This window comes from Myxocyprinus asiaticus, chromosome 20, assembly GCF_019703515.2.
Source record: "Myxocyprinus asiaticus isolate MX2 ecotype Aquarium Trade chromosome 20, UBuf_Myxa_2, whole genome shotgun sequence".
Classification (NCBI taxonomy): domain Eukaryota; kingdom Metazoa; phylum Chordata; class Actinopteri; order Cypriniformes; family Catostomidae; genus Myxocyprinus; species Myxocyprinus asiaticus.
The window spans coordinates 13,687,378-13,704,680 of record NC_059363.1 but is presented as its reverse complement, the minus strand read 5'-3'; the positions used below and the strand labels follow the sequence as shown (position 1 = coordinate 13,704,680).

The window sequence follows — 17,303 nt, the reverse complement described above, 5'->3', positions numbered from 1 at the left end:
CTTTTTGGGCAATTTCAGCTCAAGTTGAGTGAAACGCCCATTGTCAGCAGTTATTTTCTTTGTTGCCAAAAGAACCTGGAAGTGCCAGCACCAAACGTTTGTTTGTAAACCATTATGTTATCTACGCTGGTCCAGCAAAAACCAGCCTGAACCAGCTTAGAAATTCATGCTGGTCTAAGCTGGTCTTTTCAAAAGTCTAAAAAACCTATTTTTCCTCCTGCTTTTCCCTTGTTAGTCTTTTTTTATCTCATCTCTCTATTTCTCTCCCTCTTCCTCCCTCCCTATTTCTCTCATCCTGTCTTTCTGACTTTATCCCCAGCTTCAAAAGATTTTTTTTTCTCTCTTTTTTTTTTTTTTTTTTTTTTTTTTTTTGCAGTGAAAAATTAACAAATGATTTCTGGACAACAGTAAACTCTCAGTAGTAAATGGGTCTGGCTTTGTTCTTGCAGGCTGTTGTGCTTATAGTTTATTCTTGTGGGACAGTATAGTGCATTAAGCACTATTGATATAAGTCTGACACAGCACAACAAGCCCCAACCAACAGACAATCTAACAATGAACTCTCTACATGTGTATGAGTGTAACTATTTGCAAAGCAATGTTTACATGGAGCATACTCCACCAACAGAAATTATGTCAGTAACACCAGGGGTTAAATTGGGCCATGACAATCTGGAACAGTGTTCAAGCTCCTTCTATTATATATTCATATATATATATATATATATATATATATATATATATATATATATATATATATATATATACACACACTACCGGTCAAAAGTTTTGAAACACTTGACTGAAATGTTTCTCATGATCTTAAAAATCATGAATCTGAAGGCATATGCTTAAATGTTTGAAATTAGTTTTGTAGACAAAAATATCATTGTGCCACCATATTAATTTATCTCATTACAAAACTAAAATAAAAAAAAAATAAAAAAAATGTTTTTGAAATTGATGACTTGGACCAAATAATAAAGAAAAGCAGCCAATAAGTGCCCAACATAGATGGGAACTCCTTCAATACTGTTTAAAAAGCATCCCAGGGTGATACCTTAAGAAGTTGGTTGAGAAAATGTCAAGAGTACATGACTGCAAATTCTAGGCAAAGGGTGACTATTATTCTAAAATGTGAAAAAACAAAAAAAAACACAAAAAAAAAAAACAATTACAATAAAGAATGAGTAAGTGTTTCAAAACTTTTGACCGGTAGTGTACATGTATATAGAACTTTAAAAAATGAAATAAATTATATTAAATTATATTTAAATTTGTGTGTATTTTATTTTTGATTAATTGTTTAATTATCATAGCACTATCACTATCAAGTGTTTTAACATAGGTAGTTAGATCAAAGGGTTCCTCCACATCTAAAATACCAGTTTATCTCCTGACTAACACATAATTAAAATGTCATCTGAAGAATTCATATTTGATCCCTCCAGAATGCCTTGCCCCATATTGTAAATACATTAATTTAAATGCAATTTTTGTTTGTTAAGGGACCAGTTGAAATGAGTTTATGTGGTAATACATTCTTTATTTGTATCGAACACTGAACTTTTCTTTAAATTAAAAGTTGGATTAAAAACTTTCCAATGTTAAAATAATTACAGCTTGTGTTTTGTCTCTCTGAATTCTTAAGAAAAACATTTCCATTTTGTTCTGTGAAACTTGAAGCAGATAAGTGATAAACACAATTTTTTGTATCTATTCATGCTGTTCTTGACTTATCTCTCTCTTTTTTGCTCTCTTTCACTTACTCTTTCTCTCTTCTTGTACTTCCACCACCTCTTTCTCTCCCTTTTGAGTAAGGATGGATAGCTAGTAAAGAAACTGATAATGGAGAGTACTTATTAATTTGGCTAGACATAGAATTATGTGGGGTGTTTGTGTATGTTCTTGATAGTGTTTGTTGTGTGGGTGTGTGTGCTGAAGAGTGTGAAAGAGAGATTGATCATCTGTTTTGTTTGGTGTAGATCAAAGCGTTCTTGTGCACAAGTGTATCCTGTGTTGATAAATCTGTTTGTGTGTTTGTGGGTGTGTGTGTGTCTCACAGAAATGCAGTATATTACCTGCCGAGCACAGAAGTGTTCAGAGGAGGGAAGGCAGTATCCATTCAGTGGCCGAATCGACACCAACTCCCTGGTTGTGCAAGACCAATACATCTTCCTACAGGTATAGAAAAATGTGTGTGTGTGTTTATAGCAGAACTATGTCTTCATAAAGTACATGTGTATATGATTTAGACAGGTGTGGGACATATAACAAATGTGTGTGTTTGTCACCGAAATCTCTGTCTGACTCTTTTTATAGCATTTCTTTTATCTCTGTCAGTGCCTGTGTAAGTGAGTGATAACTATTGCAACCAGCCTCTCCATCTTTAACAGAAGTCCAGGGGAGGACAGGACAGGGTTTTAAGTGAGAATTCCAAACCTGGACCCTCCTCTGTCAGTACAATCAACTTTCTTTTGACTTTCGTTGCTTTAAGCTGTTGGATTTGAGTTGACAGAGAATAATGAGGTTATTGATTAAAAAGCGCAGAACAAGAGACTGTCTGACACCGAACACCTCTCACAGGAAAAACGCTGTGCAACCCAACACAATCCCCACCTTGCCAAAGTGGGCACACACACGGACACACACACAGTCTTATTCTGTGAACATCTGAGGTCTATTGAAACTGGATCAATTGGAGCATTAGCGCCCTAATGCACTTTTGCAGCCTAATAGCAACAATCCACTTGATAGCAGTTTGCACAACGTGTGTGTGTGTGTGTGTCTGTGTATGTGAGTAGTTTGTGACTCACAGGTAAATTTGAGTTCTGACTGGCAGGTGCTTTTCTGATTTGCTCCATGTCAGTGGCTCTAACTGATTTTGATTTAGCACCCACATTTTACATTGGACATCACATTTTGTTTGTGGTTTTCGATGGCATCTTCTACCAAGTCACAAATGAATTCACACCAAAACACCACAGAATTTGATTGGACATTCTGCCTTTAACATCAACAACAGAAGATATTGAATGAGTTTTCTCCTACCTATTAAAAGTTGATAACCAATTTATTTTGATCCTAACTTTGCACAGTTATATAGTTTTTTTTTCTATGCTGTACACAGCCCTATCAGAATAGACTTGTGACCCAGCAGTTGAAAAACACTGCTATATGTAGCAGTATTGTAAGTCCTTGTTAGTGTGCATTTTCTGACTTTTGTGTATGTGTGTGTATCAGCTAACCACTGCAGGTAGAACCACATACTTTGTGTCCTATCATCGAGGGCCCTTCAGGACCATACAGCTCCCTAAATACTGTCTACCCAAAGTAAGATACATGACACAGCACTAACTGTCACAGCTGTCAGGTGAAATGTGTGTGTGTGTGTATGGCTCTAACAGCTGTTCTCTGTGCAGGACATGCATATTATCAGTACAGATGAGGGGCAGGTGCTGGCAGCTGTACAGGAGTGGAATGAAAATGACACCTACAGTCTCTACATCTCTGACACACCAGGAGTCTTCTTCACCCGCTCACTCCCAAACCTCCGCACCTCCCGCGGGCTCGCAGGAAACCTCTTTGTAGATGTGTATAAGGTCTGCGATAGCTAATCAGTGCTTTTTGATCATATATGAGTGTGTGGTCTGTTAGAGTTTCGGGGTGCTTGCCAATTAAATGTAAGAAGTAGATGACCTTGAATGTTCACAAATATACATTTTTGTAAAATGGGGAAAACTTTTGTAATTAACATGAATTTTTCCAAGAATTAGGAAAGTAGAACAGTGAAGAGTGCAATGAAGTACAATGCAAAGTACAGATTGTTTGAAGTTATAATAATAAACAATATGAATGCAAAGATATGAAGAACATCTATTAATTAGAGTAAGTGAAAACATTCAAAAACTGAGGTATAAGCAAAACTGTGAAGGGAAATCATGGTTATCCATAATAACAGAGAACTTGAAATCCTCTAATTTTCCTCTTTTCCATCACTACATGCAGAGGATCCCACATTAATATCTGTCATTTAAAATGTGTTATTTAAAAATATTAAATATATGTAACTTAAAGGGTTAGTTCACCCCAAACTCAAAATTCTTTCATGATTTACTTACTTTTAAGCCATCCCAGATGTGTGTGACTTTCCTTCTTTAGCTGAACCGAAATTAAGATATTTATAAGCCCTTTTCAGCTCTGTTTGTCCATATAATGCAAGTAAACAGGTGCCACCAGGTTGCTGGCTACTAGACGGTCCAAAAGGCATATTTAGGCAGCATAAAAGTAAACCACATGACTCCTGTCGATAAATTAATGTCTTCTGAACCGAATCAGTGTATTTCTGTAAAAAATTAATAGATAATTAAAACTTTATTAACTTTTAAAAATCGCTTCCTGCCAGCTGTCGACGCATCACATTACCGTCGCGTGACGTAAGCGCAATGGCGCGTTCACATGAGAAGTCAGAAGCACACGCTTTGTTTACAACAGAGAAGCGAGCGTCACGTGAGAGTTTGGTCATTTCAAACAGCAATCCAGCGCTGGCCAGAAGCACAAAACTATTGATTTGCTTCAGAAGACATTAACTGATCAACTGGTGTCATGTGGATTACTCGTATGCTAAATATGCCTAAATATGCCTTTTGGAGCATCAAACAGCCATCAGCCTGATGGCACCCATTTACTTGTATTGTATGGATAAACAGAGCTGAAATGGGCTTATAAAATTTTTCATTTCAGCTCTGCTGAAGAAGGAAAGTCATACACAACTGGAATGACATAAAGGTAAGTAAATCATGAGAACATTTTCATTTTTGAGTGAACTAACCCTTTAAGTATTTGATTTCAGATTCATTATTTTCTGTCTTGCTTTGTGAAGGTGTTGGGTGTTAGTGGGCTGATCATAGCCAATAAGAAAGAAGACACGCAAATGAAAACTTACATCACCTACAACAAAGGCCAGACATGGAGCTTACTGCAGCCTCCAGCAAAAGACGTAACAGGACATGACATCAGTTGCAACCTGGTGAGACCCACTAGACTAAGCCTATTCAGATACACTGGTGGCCAAAAGTTTGGAATAATGTCCAAGGATGGTAGTGTATACATTCCCTACTAAATTCTTATATATCCATAGTCTTAAAAAAAATAGCATATAAAAGAAATTTAAAAAAAAAACACCAAAAATAAAGCATTTGAAATACCTGAACATCACTGAACTCCAGTAAAATGTCATGGTTACTTGTGTAACCTCCGTTCCCTGATGGAGGGAACAAGTCGATGTAGTGACACTAGGGGTCACTCTTGGGAGCTCAAGACACCTCTGGTCTTTGATAAAAGGCCAATGAAAATTGGCGAGTGGTATTTGCATGCCGCTCCCCCGGACATACGGGTATAAAAGGAGCTGGTATGCAACCACTCATTCAGGTTTTATGCTGAGGAGCCGATATAAGGTTCGGCCATTTTAGCGGGTAGTTCAGCGTTGTGGCAGGAGGGACACAAAGTCTCGTTCCCTCCATCAGGGAACGGAGGTTACACAAGTAACCATGACGTTCCCTATCTGTCGCTCACTCGACGTTGTGTCGATGTAGTGACACTAGGGGTCCCTATACGAAATGCCACAATTGGCTGAACTGTGTTACGTGAACTGGCGGTGTGTGGTGGGCAGACTACTGTGTGCCTCATAGCCAGCACACCAGGTCGACACGTAACCTCCCCCAACATAGTTATGAGTGTCGAACGGCCCTTTGGGGACAAGTCGACTACCCAAAAGATAGAGAAAGGCTAACCCAGTCGTGGCCTCTTTTCCGCGTGCCTGGGAGGGGGAACAGGACAAAAGAGAGGAGAAAGAGAAGAGGGGGGACTGGAATAACAAAAGGGAGAGAGAAAGCAGAGAGGGGGGAGAGAGAGGAGCTCGCCGGAACCAGATACGCTGTCGAGTTGTCCTCGGCCCACTGTCCTGCTTCTGTCCGCAACGCCAGGTGATGGCATTGGACCCCTTAGCCATTCCTTCCGGTTGCCAGTTGACACGGGGCTCCAGCGCCACCGGATCGAACACTCCCTTGGCATTGCGACCCCCAGTCAGAGGCAAGGACTTCTTGGATGGCACATCCTTCCTGGGTTTCAGCACCAGTGTAACAATTATGGAAAGGAGGAAGCTGGGGCTGGCTTGACAAAACACATAGACATTTATTGTTGCACTTTTCAGTCACACACAATAAGGCCTTCACGCATCTCTCTCTCCCGTCTGCCGCTATCTCTTCTCCTTAAGTACTTCCGCCGCCCTTTGCTGGAACGCGTGCCCGGTGTCGCACACAGGCGAAAGTAATTCACCACTTATCTTCCCGGCCTCGCTCTGCCCAGATGCTGCCCTGCTCACCACAATATTTTGTATTTTCTTTTGTCAATTTATGTCCTCATATGGGGACAGCGGGACTAAGTTGTGAAATTGTAAATAATACCAAACTGTAGAAATTAAGATTATAATTTGTTTTTTTTTATCAAATTCTTTATTATGTTTCTACAGTGTTAGACTGTAACGGAATTCATGTAACAGCGTTATGTATTCAGAATACAAAAATGAAGTAACTGTATTCAGCCCCTGTTACGTTTTCAAGCAACTGTATTCAGAATACAGTTACTTTATACAGTTTTTAAGAATACTTTTAGAATACTTCATAATGAACTCAAAATAGGGCAGATGTGAAAGAAAAAACTTATTTTCAATCAAGTAAGAAATTGTTTTTCTAAACAGTGCACAAGTGCACGCTACACACTCACTCTCTCTTCCTTTAGAGCAGCAGAAGCGTGTGAGAAGTGTTGCCTGGTTCGCGATTTCACTACAAATTGGCTAATTTTAAAACACAATCATGGGTTAAAATCATAGAATCGTGGGTTGCAGTTTTGGGATACTTTAAAAATGGACCACGTCATCAAAAGGCTTGATTGTAGACCCTAAAGAATGAAAATACAACATCTTATCCATGTTTAATGATCCCCGAATTGAATATCTGGCAACTGCAAGGCTCACCATTGTCTTAACAATCAGCGTGCTGTCAGCTGTGCACCAGTATCAATACTGTCAGCAGCGTTTTTTCAACAAATATAACATTTGAGCACATGATTCATTGTTCTCTACGATTGTTGCTGTGTAATTAAATTTATGCAGCTGCAGATGTGGCTTCTATTTAAAGATGGAGTAAAGATGGACAGCTCCCAAAGCATTCGGTGAGTCACGTCCACATCAGAAACTTGCAGAATTAAGAACTGTTTAGAAATAGCAGTTATTAATGAAAATAATATGAATAGGTAAAATATGGGAGAAAGTACTGCAAAGACTGAAAGAGGGAAAAGGACTTGAAGTAGATCAGAGTCCAAACTACAACAGAAAACCCTGTGTAAATAACTCCTGTAAAATTTGTGGCTTATAGATGTATGGGTGGCTAGTTCAGGGTGACACATATTGTAACATACAGGCATATTCATATTTATATCTCACTAAAAACATATCATACGAAGTGATTCACAAAAAAACAACAACAACAACAGCAATAAAAAAAATATGATGAGTAAGATGAGTAAAAGAATCAAAAGAATCCAAAAAATAAACTGTCTGTAACAAAAGTAATACAAATTTATAAACTTAATAAATAGGCCTAAATATGGAAACATGCCTAGTTAAAATCATTAATATACTAAATTTGTGTCACATGACCTTACTATTTTGTTTATTTCTGCAGGTGGCATCCAGTTAGCATTTTGAAAATAAATATGGTTTATTTGCATTCCTTATAAATTTTTGTGGCAAAATGTATTCTTTATCAGTTCTATCAAATAATGGGTTAAGAAGATTACAATGTAGTTAAAATATTAAAATATTGTAGTTGACCACTAACTGCCTTCTGCCTTCAATAAAGAAAAACATTTGTGTCCAACTCCTCATCTAATTTAAAAAACTAGCTAGCTTCAGATAAGATAATAATGACATATCACACGTAATTCTTCCAACTATGCCTTGCCTTTTTAAATATGTATTCTAAAAGTATTGTAAAAGTATTCTGAATATGTTACTTTTTGTGTAATGTATTCGGAATACATTACTGACTACATTTAATAAAGAGTATTTCGTATTCAGCACAGAATAATTTCTTAGAGTATTCTTCCCAACCCTGTGTTTCCAGGAGTGTTGGTTATTCATGTTTTTGAAACATTACAGATATTACAGCTGATTTTCTGTAAAGCTGCTTTGGATCAATGTGCATTGGGAAAGGCACAAATAAAAAACTATACAAATAAAAATTACTTGATTTGACTTTGATGTTACAATGTATTTTTCTACTTTGGCAACAAAATCTCAAAGTTTTCTCTTTGCACAGTCAAACAAACAAGTGGTAGCCAGTGCTGAAGCATTTTACCAATTAGAAATTAGCATAATTAATTCTGATTCAAAGGAATGGCCAGCATCATCCAATCACCGCCAATCATGTTAAAATAAAGTTTAGCATCACAAATTCGAAATCCATGTACTGATTACACCATTGTCCCATGTCTGCCAACCATGTTGAGTGGTCCAAACATCATCTGCAGCGTGAAACTGAACTTTTGGCCGGATGTTTGGAGTGAATGCACTTAGCTGCATAGGAAAGCTATAGGATGCTCCCTTGCTCCCTTCAGTGAATGACTTAACCTCCAGTGTGCTGTCTGCTGTCTCTCTGTATACAGCCTCTGAAAGCAACATTTTCCAGCTTTTGGATGCACCCATTGATTCGTTATGTGATAATGCACAGTGAATATAGGATTTCTAAGGGAAAAATAGTCCTATAGTCCTCTTCCGTGGTCATTTTATTTAACAGCGTGCCGTTTTCCAGATAATTCGATGACATTTTCAAAATGGCATATTAGATGAAACGTCATGGTTACTGGTATAACCTCCGTTCCCTGATGGAGGGAACGAGATGTTGTGTCAATGTAGTGACACTAGGGGTCACTCTTGGGAGCCCGAGACACCTCTGGTCTTTGATAAAAGGCCAATGAAAATTGCCGAGTGGTATTTGCATGCCACTCCCCCGGACATACGGGTATAAAAGGAGCTGGTATGCAACCACTCATTCAGGTTTTATGCTGAGGAGCCGATATAAGGTCCGGCCATTTCAGCGGGTAGTTCAGCGTTGTGGCAGGAGGGACACAACGTCTCATTCCCTCCATCAGGGAACGGAGGTTACACCAGTAACCATGACGTTCCCTATCTGTCACTCACTCGACGTTGTGTCGATGTAGTGACACTAGGGGTCCCTATACGAAACGCCACAACTGGCTGAACTGTGTTACATGAACTGGTGGTGTGTGGTGGGCAGACTGCTGTGTGCCTCATAGCCAGCACACCAGGTCGACACGTAACCTCCCCCAACATAGTTATGAGTGTCGAATGGCCCTTTTTGGGGACAAGTCGACTACCCAAAAGATAGAGACAGGCTTAACCCAGTCGTGGCCTCTTTTCTCCTTCTTTTTTTTCCACTCCCTAAAAAAGAAGGGGGATTATCCGACCGGGCCACCAGGTCTGGTCGGGGGGTGTCCCTCCCAAGGGGAAGACACAGCGGAGACCACACCTCGCCCAAAGAGAAGGGGGGATATTTAAGTGGAAGAATACATCACATGGTCTTTCCAACCATGTGGAGAGCCTTCAAGGTAGATCCTGCCCAATGGGGGAGAAGTTACTACAAACATGGAGACTGGCGCAGAGGGGTTCTGCCCAAGGAAGACGCAGTTTGCCAGCAGGGAAACGAACTAGCAGAAGATATATATCGCATGGGGTTAGCCTTACAGGGAACCGCCACATGCGGAGCACCTATCCCAGAACAGTGCTCTTAGTTAGCGCGTGTACTGGGCCAGCAGCGAGTCTCTCCGAAAACTCGACTGTCACAGGGCTCGGAGGAAGTCAACCAGGGAACAAAGTTTGTGAACACTACTGGGAATTAACGGCGCACGTCTTCAGCTCCAAGGGAGGTGGAAGGTGCTATGTGCAAGCGATACACCCAGCCGGCTATCCCGGGCTTATCCGCTTGTGTTGCGTGCCACTACCTGGGACGAAACCAGTTCCACCCGGAGGTTGTAGAACCTTGCAAAGGTGTTGGGTGTTGCCCAGCCCGCTGCTCTGCAAATGTCTGTTAGAGAGGCACCTCTGGCCAGGGCCCAGGAAGCCGCTACACCTCAGGTAGAATGGGCTCGTAGCCCTACATGTTCTGGGGCGAAATATGCCATAGTTATGGCATCAACGAGCCAGTGGGCGATCCTCTGCTTGGAGACAGCGCTTCCTTTCCGCTGTGCACCAAAGCAGACAAAGAGCTGCTCAGAGATTCTAAAGCTCTGTGTGCGATCCAAATAGATGCGTAAAGTGCGCACCGGACACAGCAACGACAGGGCTGGGTCTGCCTCTTCCTGGGGCAGCACTTGCAGGTTCACCACCTGGTCCCTAAAAGGGGTGGTGGGAACCTTGGGCACATAGCCCGGTCGGGGTCTCAGGATCACGTGAGAGTAACCCGGACCGAACTCCAGGCACGTTTCGCTGACAAAGAACGCTTGCAGGTCACCTACCCTCTTGATGGAAGTGAGCGCAGTCAGGAGGGCAGTCTTCAAGGAGAGTGCCTTAAGCTCGGCTGACTGCAAAGGCTCAAAGGGGGCTCTCTGTAGACCCTGAAGAACTACGGAGAGATCCCATGAGGGAACGAGGCGCAGTCTGGAGAAATTCAGCCTCCTGGCACCTCTTAGGAACCTGATGATCAGGTTGTGCTTCCCTAAGGACTTACCGTTGACTGCGTCGTGGTGTGCTGCTATGGCAGCAACGTACACCTTCAAGGTTGAAGGGGACAGCCTCCCTTCCAACCTCTCCTGCAGGAAGGAAAGCACTGATCCGACTGCGCATCTCTCAGGGTCTTCACATCAGGAAGAACACCACTTAGTGAATAGACGCCACTTAAAGGCACACAGGCGCCTCGTAGAGGGGGCCCTAGCCTGAGTGATTGTGTCTACCACTGCAGGTGGTATACCGCTTAGGTCTTCCACGTCCCATCCAGGGACCAGACATGGAGATTCCAGAGGTCTGGGCGCCCTGAGAAAGAAGGTCCATCCTCAGGGGAATTCGCCAGGGGGGAGCTGTCGCGAGGAGCATGAGGTCCGAGAACCACATCTGGGTGGGCCAGTAGGGTGCTACCAGGACAACCTGCTCCTCGTCCTCCCTGACCTTGCACAGGGTCTGTGCAAGCAGGCTCACTGGGGGAAACGCATATTTGCATAGGCCAGGGGGCCAGCTGTGTGCCAGCGCATCTATGCCGAGGGGAGCCTCGGTGAGGGCGTACCAGAGCGGGCAGTGGGAGGATTCTTGGGAGGCGAACAGGTCCACCTGTGCCCGTCCGAATCGACTCCAAATCGGCTGGACCACCTGAGGGTGGAGTCTCCACTCTCCCCTGAGGGAAATCTGCCGTGACAGCGCGTCCGCTATAGTGGCTCGCAGCGACTTGAAGTGCTGCTGACTCCGGAGGAGGAGACGGCGGGCGAGTTGTGACATACAACGAGAGCGCAGACCGCCTTGGCGGTTGACAAATGCTACCGCTGCCGTGCTGTCCGTCCGAACTAACACGTGCTTGCCCTGGATCAACGGCCGGAACCTCCGCAGGGCGAGCAGAATTGCCAATAACTCGAGGCAGTTGATGTGCCAATGCAGTCGCGGGCCCGTCCAGAGGTCAGCGGCTGCGTGCCCATTGCAAACAGCACCCCGGTCCGTTTTGGAGGTGTCTGTCATGACCACGATGCGCCTGGAGACCAGTTCTAGAGGAACACCTGCTCGTAGAAACGAGAGGTCGGTCCAAGGGCTGAAAAGACAGTGACAGACTGACGTAATGGCCACGCGGTGTGTCCCGAGGCGCCATGCCTGTCTCGGGACTCGAGTCTGGAGCCAGTGCTGAAGCGGCCTCATATGCATCAACCTGAGCGGGGTGGCCACCGCCGAGGACGCCATATGCCCCAGGAGCTTCTGAAAAAGTTTCAGTGGAACTGCTGTTCCCTGTTTGAACACCTTCAAACAGGCCAGCACCGACTGGGCGCGCTCGTTCGTAAGGCACGCTGTCAAGGAGACTGAGTCCAATTCCAAACTGAGAAAAGTGATGCTCTGAACCGGGAGGAGCTTGCTCTTTTCCCAGTTGACCCGAAGCCCTAGTCGGCTGAGGTGTGAGAGCACCAGGTCCCTGTGTGCGCACAACACGTCTCGAGAGTGAGCTAGGATTAGCCAGTCTTCGAGATAGTTGAGAATGCAAATGCCCACCTCCCTTAGCGGGGCAAGGGCAGCCTCTGCGATCTTCGTAAAGATGCGAGGAGACAGGGACGGGCTGAAAGGGAGGACTTTGTACTGATACGCCTGACCCTCGAACGCGAACCGCAGGAAGGGTCTGTGTCGAGGAAGGATCGAGACGTGGAAGTACACATCCTTCAGGTCTACCGCCACGAACCAATCTTGATGCCGGACGCTTGCCAGAATGCGTCTTTGCGTCAGCATCTTGAACAGGAGTCTGTGTAAAGCCCGGTTCAGTACTCGCAGGTACAAGATTGGCCACAACCCACCGCCTTTTTTCGGTACAATGAAGTAGGGGCTGTAAAACCCTTTCTTCATCTCGGCTGGAGGGACAGGTTCTATCGCGTCCTTCCGTAGGAGGGTAGCAATCTCCGCGCGCAGGGTGGCGGCGTTTTCGCCCTTGACCAAGGTGAAGTGAATATCGCTGAACCTGGGCGGGCGCCTGGTTAACTGAATCACGTAGCCGAGTCAGACGGTCCGGATCAGCCTCCGCGATGGATTGGAAAGCGCGAGCCACATGTCCAAATTCCGCGTAAGGGGGACCAAGGGGACAACGTTGTCTGACGTACCGGAAGGTGGGGCCTCGTGGCGGGGCGGAGCGCGAGGTGCCACAGCACATCGTGGCCGTGCTGAGTCTAGGGACATCGAAGCACTTACCTGGCTCCTTGTGACCAGCCCCGGAACAGTCTGGGATGGGGGAGGAAGAGGCCTATCCCCATAACCCGTGGAGGCTGCCACATCGGGGGCAGCTGTGTGCCACAGCTGGGCACTCAGGCACGGAAAGGGCACCGCTGGAGCGCCAATCCTGCAAGAAAAAGCCCGTGGACGGTAGTCGTGGTGACGACTGTACGCACCGGGTATGTGACCCAGGGAGGAAGGAAGCCGCTCTTTTGCTGAAATGTTGGGTACCACAGCCACTTGGGCGTGCAGCGAAATCAAACAAAAAGGCAACAAAAGATTTTCCACCCGGCCCTCCACCGGGGGATGGAGTGGTCTTCCTACTAGCTCCAAGTGAGTGGGTTCCCTCGTCCCTGGGTTGCCCGTCTCAGGGGCGCTTCGAGGACCTCCATGGGTTCTTCGGCACCGGCTGTGAGACGGGTGGCGTCGGCTTCCTGCGGTGGGCTCCACGCCGGGGCCAGGCCGAAGGGGCGGGCTGCGGCAGAGCCGGTGCAGTCACCGCAGGGGGATGCCCTTGGCAACGAACAGATGGGGTGCGGGATCTTGAGCCACGCCAGGGCAGGATGTGCCGGATTGCCTCCGTCTGCTGCTTCACCGTCGAGAACTGCTGGGCAAAGTCCTCGACGGTGTCGTCGAATAAGCCCACCTGGGAATTGGGGGCAGCAGGGAACCGTGTCTTGTCGGCCTCGCCCATCTCGACCAGGTTGAGCCAAAGGTGGCTCTCCTGGGCCACTAGTATGGCCATCGTCCACCCGAGAGACCGCACCGTGACCTTCGTCGCCCGGAAGTTGAGGTCGGTCACCGAGCGCAGTTCCTGCATCAAATCTGGGGCGGAACTACCCTCGTGCAGTTCTTTCAGCACCTTGGCTTGGTGGACCTGCAGGGGAGCCATGGCGTGCAGGGCAGAGGCGGCTTGTCCAGCAGCACTGTAGGCTTTAGCCGTCAGGGACGACGTGAGCCTACAGGGCTTGGACGGGAGCTTAGGGCGTCCACGCCAGGTGGCGGCGCTCTGCGGGCATAGGTGCACCGCGAGCGCCTTATCCACCGGGGGAATTGCTGTATAGCCCTTGGCCACCCCACCATCGAGGGTAGTGAGAGCAGGGGAACTGCGGAGTCGGGACCGGGCAGTGAAAGGTGCCTCCCACGACTTCGTCAGCTCCTCATGCACTTCCTGCTTGGGGCATGGCTGCTTTGAGCGGTGCCGTGAACCCAGAAACCAATCATCAAGCCGCGAGGGTTCAGGGAAGAGCGGTGAATCCACTCTAACCGACGCTTGCAGCTGCCCGGGAAAGCATGTCGTCATCTCCGCGTCAGCCTGTGACTGGGCGATCGACCCCAAAGGGAGGAGCCCAGCTGAGGCTTCCAACTGGATGAGCCCGCTCTCCGATGCTGCGCTCGAGAGCTCATCACTTTCGTGGGCTCCGAATAAGAGGTCGAACTCGCCGTGAGACGAGCCGGCGGACTCACCCGGAAGCCCAATCGGGGCAGACGGGCGTGCTGGAGAATGGGAGGTCCGCGGGGGGATACCCGGCGGAGGCGGTCCCATTGGGGTCCCCAAATCGCCCCCAGTGCTAGCCGCGCTGGCCTCAAACCCGTGGGTAAAAGGACCGAGGCGGGAGCCTCTGGGGTGGCTCGCTTTCTTACAAAGGCGACCCGCGACCGCAACGTTGCCATGGACATATTCTCGCAATGAGAACATGACCATCCACGAACGCTGTCTCCGTGTGAGCAGTGCCCAGACACGAAAGACAGTGATCGTGACCGTTAGAAGGCAAGAGATAACGAGCACAACCAGGAATAACACACAATCGAAAAAGCATCTTTAAAAAGACGCGTCTTTAAAAAGACGTTCCGTGTGTGCGGTCTTTTAGAGAAATATATACACTTTTAGAGGGGAAAAATGCTCTTTCAGAAAATATACTCTCTAGTTTTTCTGCCGAAGCACCCAGGGGCATTCTCTGCAGTGCACCAGTGCAGAGGAGGGAGAAGCCGCTGAAATGCGCCGTCAGATCCAGCAGAGGTGAATGAACAGTAGTATTCAGCTCAGTGAGCATGACCGTTCGGCTCCGAAGAGAAAATCTGAATGAGTGGTTGCATACCAGCTCCTTTTATACTCGTATGTTCGGGGGAGTGGCATGCAAATACCACTCGCCAATTTTCATTGGCCTTTTATCAAAGACCAGAGGTGTCTCGGGCTCCCAAGAGTGACCCCTAGTGTCACTACATCGACACCAACGTTGAGTGAGTGACAGATAGGGAACTGTTTAGGTTTGCAGACATCAATTTGCATATTTATTTTCTTTCCTGTGACATTAAAATGCTCTCCTTCTCCATCTTTGATAACAGGGGTCTTTAAGTGTGTCTGAGTGTATGTCAAGTCATTTTTATTTGTATAGCGCCTTTCACAACACACATCGTTTCAAAGCAGCTTTACAGAAGATCATACGTTAACAGAAAATGAAACTGTAATATCTATAATGTCTTAGAGTCATCACTGTGTAATTTGATAAAATACGATTGTGAATTGTGTTTAAAAATAAGTAATTAAATTATAATTTAATTTAAAACCCCAGTGAGCAAGCCGAAGGCGACTGTGGCAAGGAACACAAAACTCCATAAGATGTTGGTTAATATGGTTATGTGCGTGTCTTTTTTGGAAAGACATGCTAAGTCTGGTGGAAGTTTACAGCACCTTTAAAACACAATGTTCATTGCTGAGAAAAATGCTGAGAAAACATTGTAACACAATAATGATTTTGATCCTGTTACAGTTGCACACCCTCTAGAACCTCTACTACAGCTTGACACTCCTACTGACACACCCACTTTTAAACACCCACACACACCCACCCACTTAAACACACTCACTGTATCAGACACCCATCATAAACAGTCACACCCATTACACTGCAGCCACATCTTCTGCATCAGACATGCCCATTAGACCCAGTAACACCACTATACTGCAGCCACACCTACTTAGATTCGCACCCACTCCATCAAACACTCCTAACAGAGCTAGTGATGATCTTTTTACTGCACCACGGCCACTTTAATTATGAAAACATTACAGCATTGACACACATTTCTTGTTTGAAGCGCTTTCACAGTGGTACCTTGCAGAGAGGAACCGCTTTTGTTTCACAGTGAGATGAGGGTGAACCACCAAACAATAGCTCTGAATTCAGTGCTCTCTGATGGTTTGATTAAGACACACTACCTTCTCTGAATCCTTATAATGACATTCACTGATGTTTTACACTGTTCTGGAAGATTTCAATTAAGACATAAAGTGAACAACTGAAGTTCATTTATCAGTAGATCTCTGTAAATCTGAATTGCTTTTTTTCTGCTGCACAGACAAACAGTGGGCTCAGATTTTTTCACATGTGTTGTCATCCATTAGAAAGAGTAGGTGAAACAACATTTTTTTTCCAATCCTCATGCTTTGGGTATTTGGGATTGGGACCTATTTCCAAACTTTAAACAACAGCTGGTACAAGAATTTAGAGGCATGTACGCACAGCCACCTAGTGAGAACAATGGTTTGTTTATTTTGAAGCTGCTAGATGTTGCATAACAATTAGTCGTGAATGTGGTTGATTTGTAGTTTTGACTGTACTGATTTATGATGGACATTGTGGGTAGGAAAATTCATCTTTAGCCCTTACTCTAAATTACAATACCCTTAAATCACATAAATGGACTCTAAAATCAAGATTTGATTTTGCGAGTTTCCAAAAGAACTGGGTCACGCTAATTATAAATAGTACTAAAATACGGACAGAAGCTGCAGAGAATCCGAAACAGATTAATTTGCACTGCTTTTGAAGGCTGATGCTACAGTCTGTCAAATCAGGTGAGATTATGTAGATAAATGTAAATGTATTGTCACAAAATTTAATACAATTTAATGTTCCGATTTTCAGCCATCATGCTCCTTGCACCTTCACCTGCAGATGTCTGAAAACCCCTACATACCTGACACTATCTCCACCAAACAGTCCGCTCCAGGGATTATAGTGGCCACAGGTGTGTGTGTAACTGTGCCAGTTCCTTTATTGTTTTTTATGCTTGTGCCTTCACAAGTATGGTCCCTCAGGAGTTTTTGATGAATTAGGGTGAAGAATGGGTTTAAATGTGCATTCTTTAAATGCATACAAATTTTGAGTGGTCACATCATGGCTTGTTGCATCCCTCTTTTTTTGGCTGCACAGTTCTGGTTGGCATGGTTAGAACAAAAACTCATTTCACTCTGTTCTTTTGCTTGTCAGACTCATTA

General features: G+C 45.1%; 1 protein-coding gene across 1 annotated transcript in view; it reads left to right on the top strand.

Annotated features, from left to right (window-relative positions):
- LOC127411409 (VPS10 domain-containing receptor SorCS3-like) overlaps window positions 1–17,303 on the top strand; it is a 109,149-nt gene that overhangs the window by 66,638 nt on the left and 25,208 nt on the right. Inside the window, exons 7-11 of the mRNA XM_051646946.1 lie at window positions 2,066–2,184; window positions 3,244–3,333; window positions 3,423–3,602; window positions 4,883–5,029; window positions 16,951–17,053. Coding sequence (XP_051502906.1) covers window positions 2,066–2,184; window positions 3,244–3,333; window positions 3,423–3,602; window positions 4,883–5,029; window positions 16,951–17,053 — 639 coding nt within the window. The remainder of the gene's footprint in view (window positions 1–2,065; window positions 2,185–3,243; window positions 3,334–3,422; window positions 3,603–4,882; window positions 5,030–16,950; window positions 17,054–17,303) is intronic.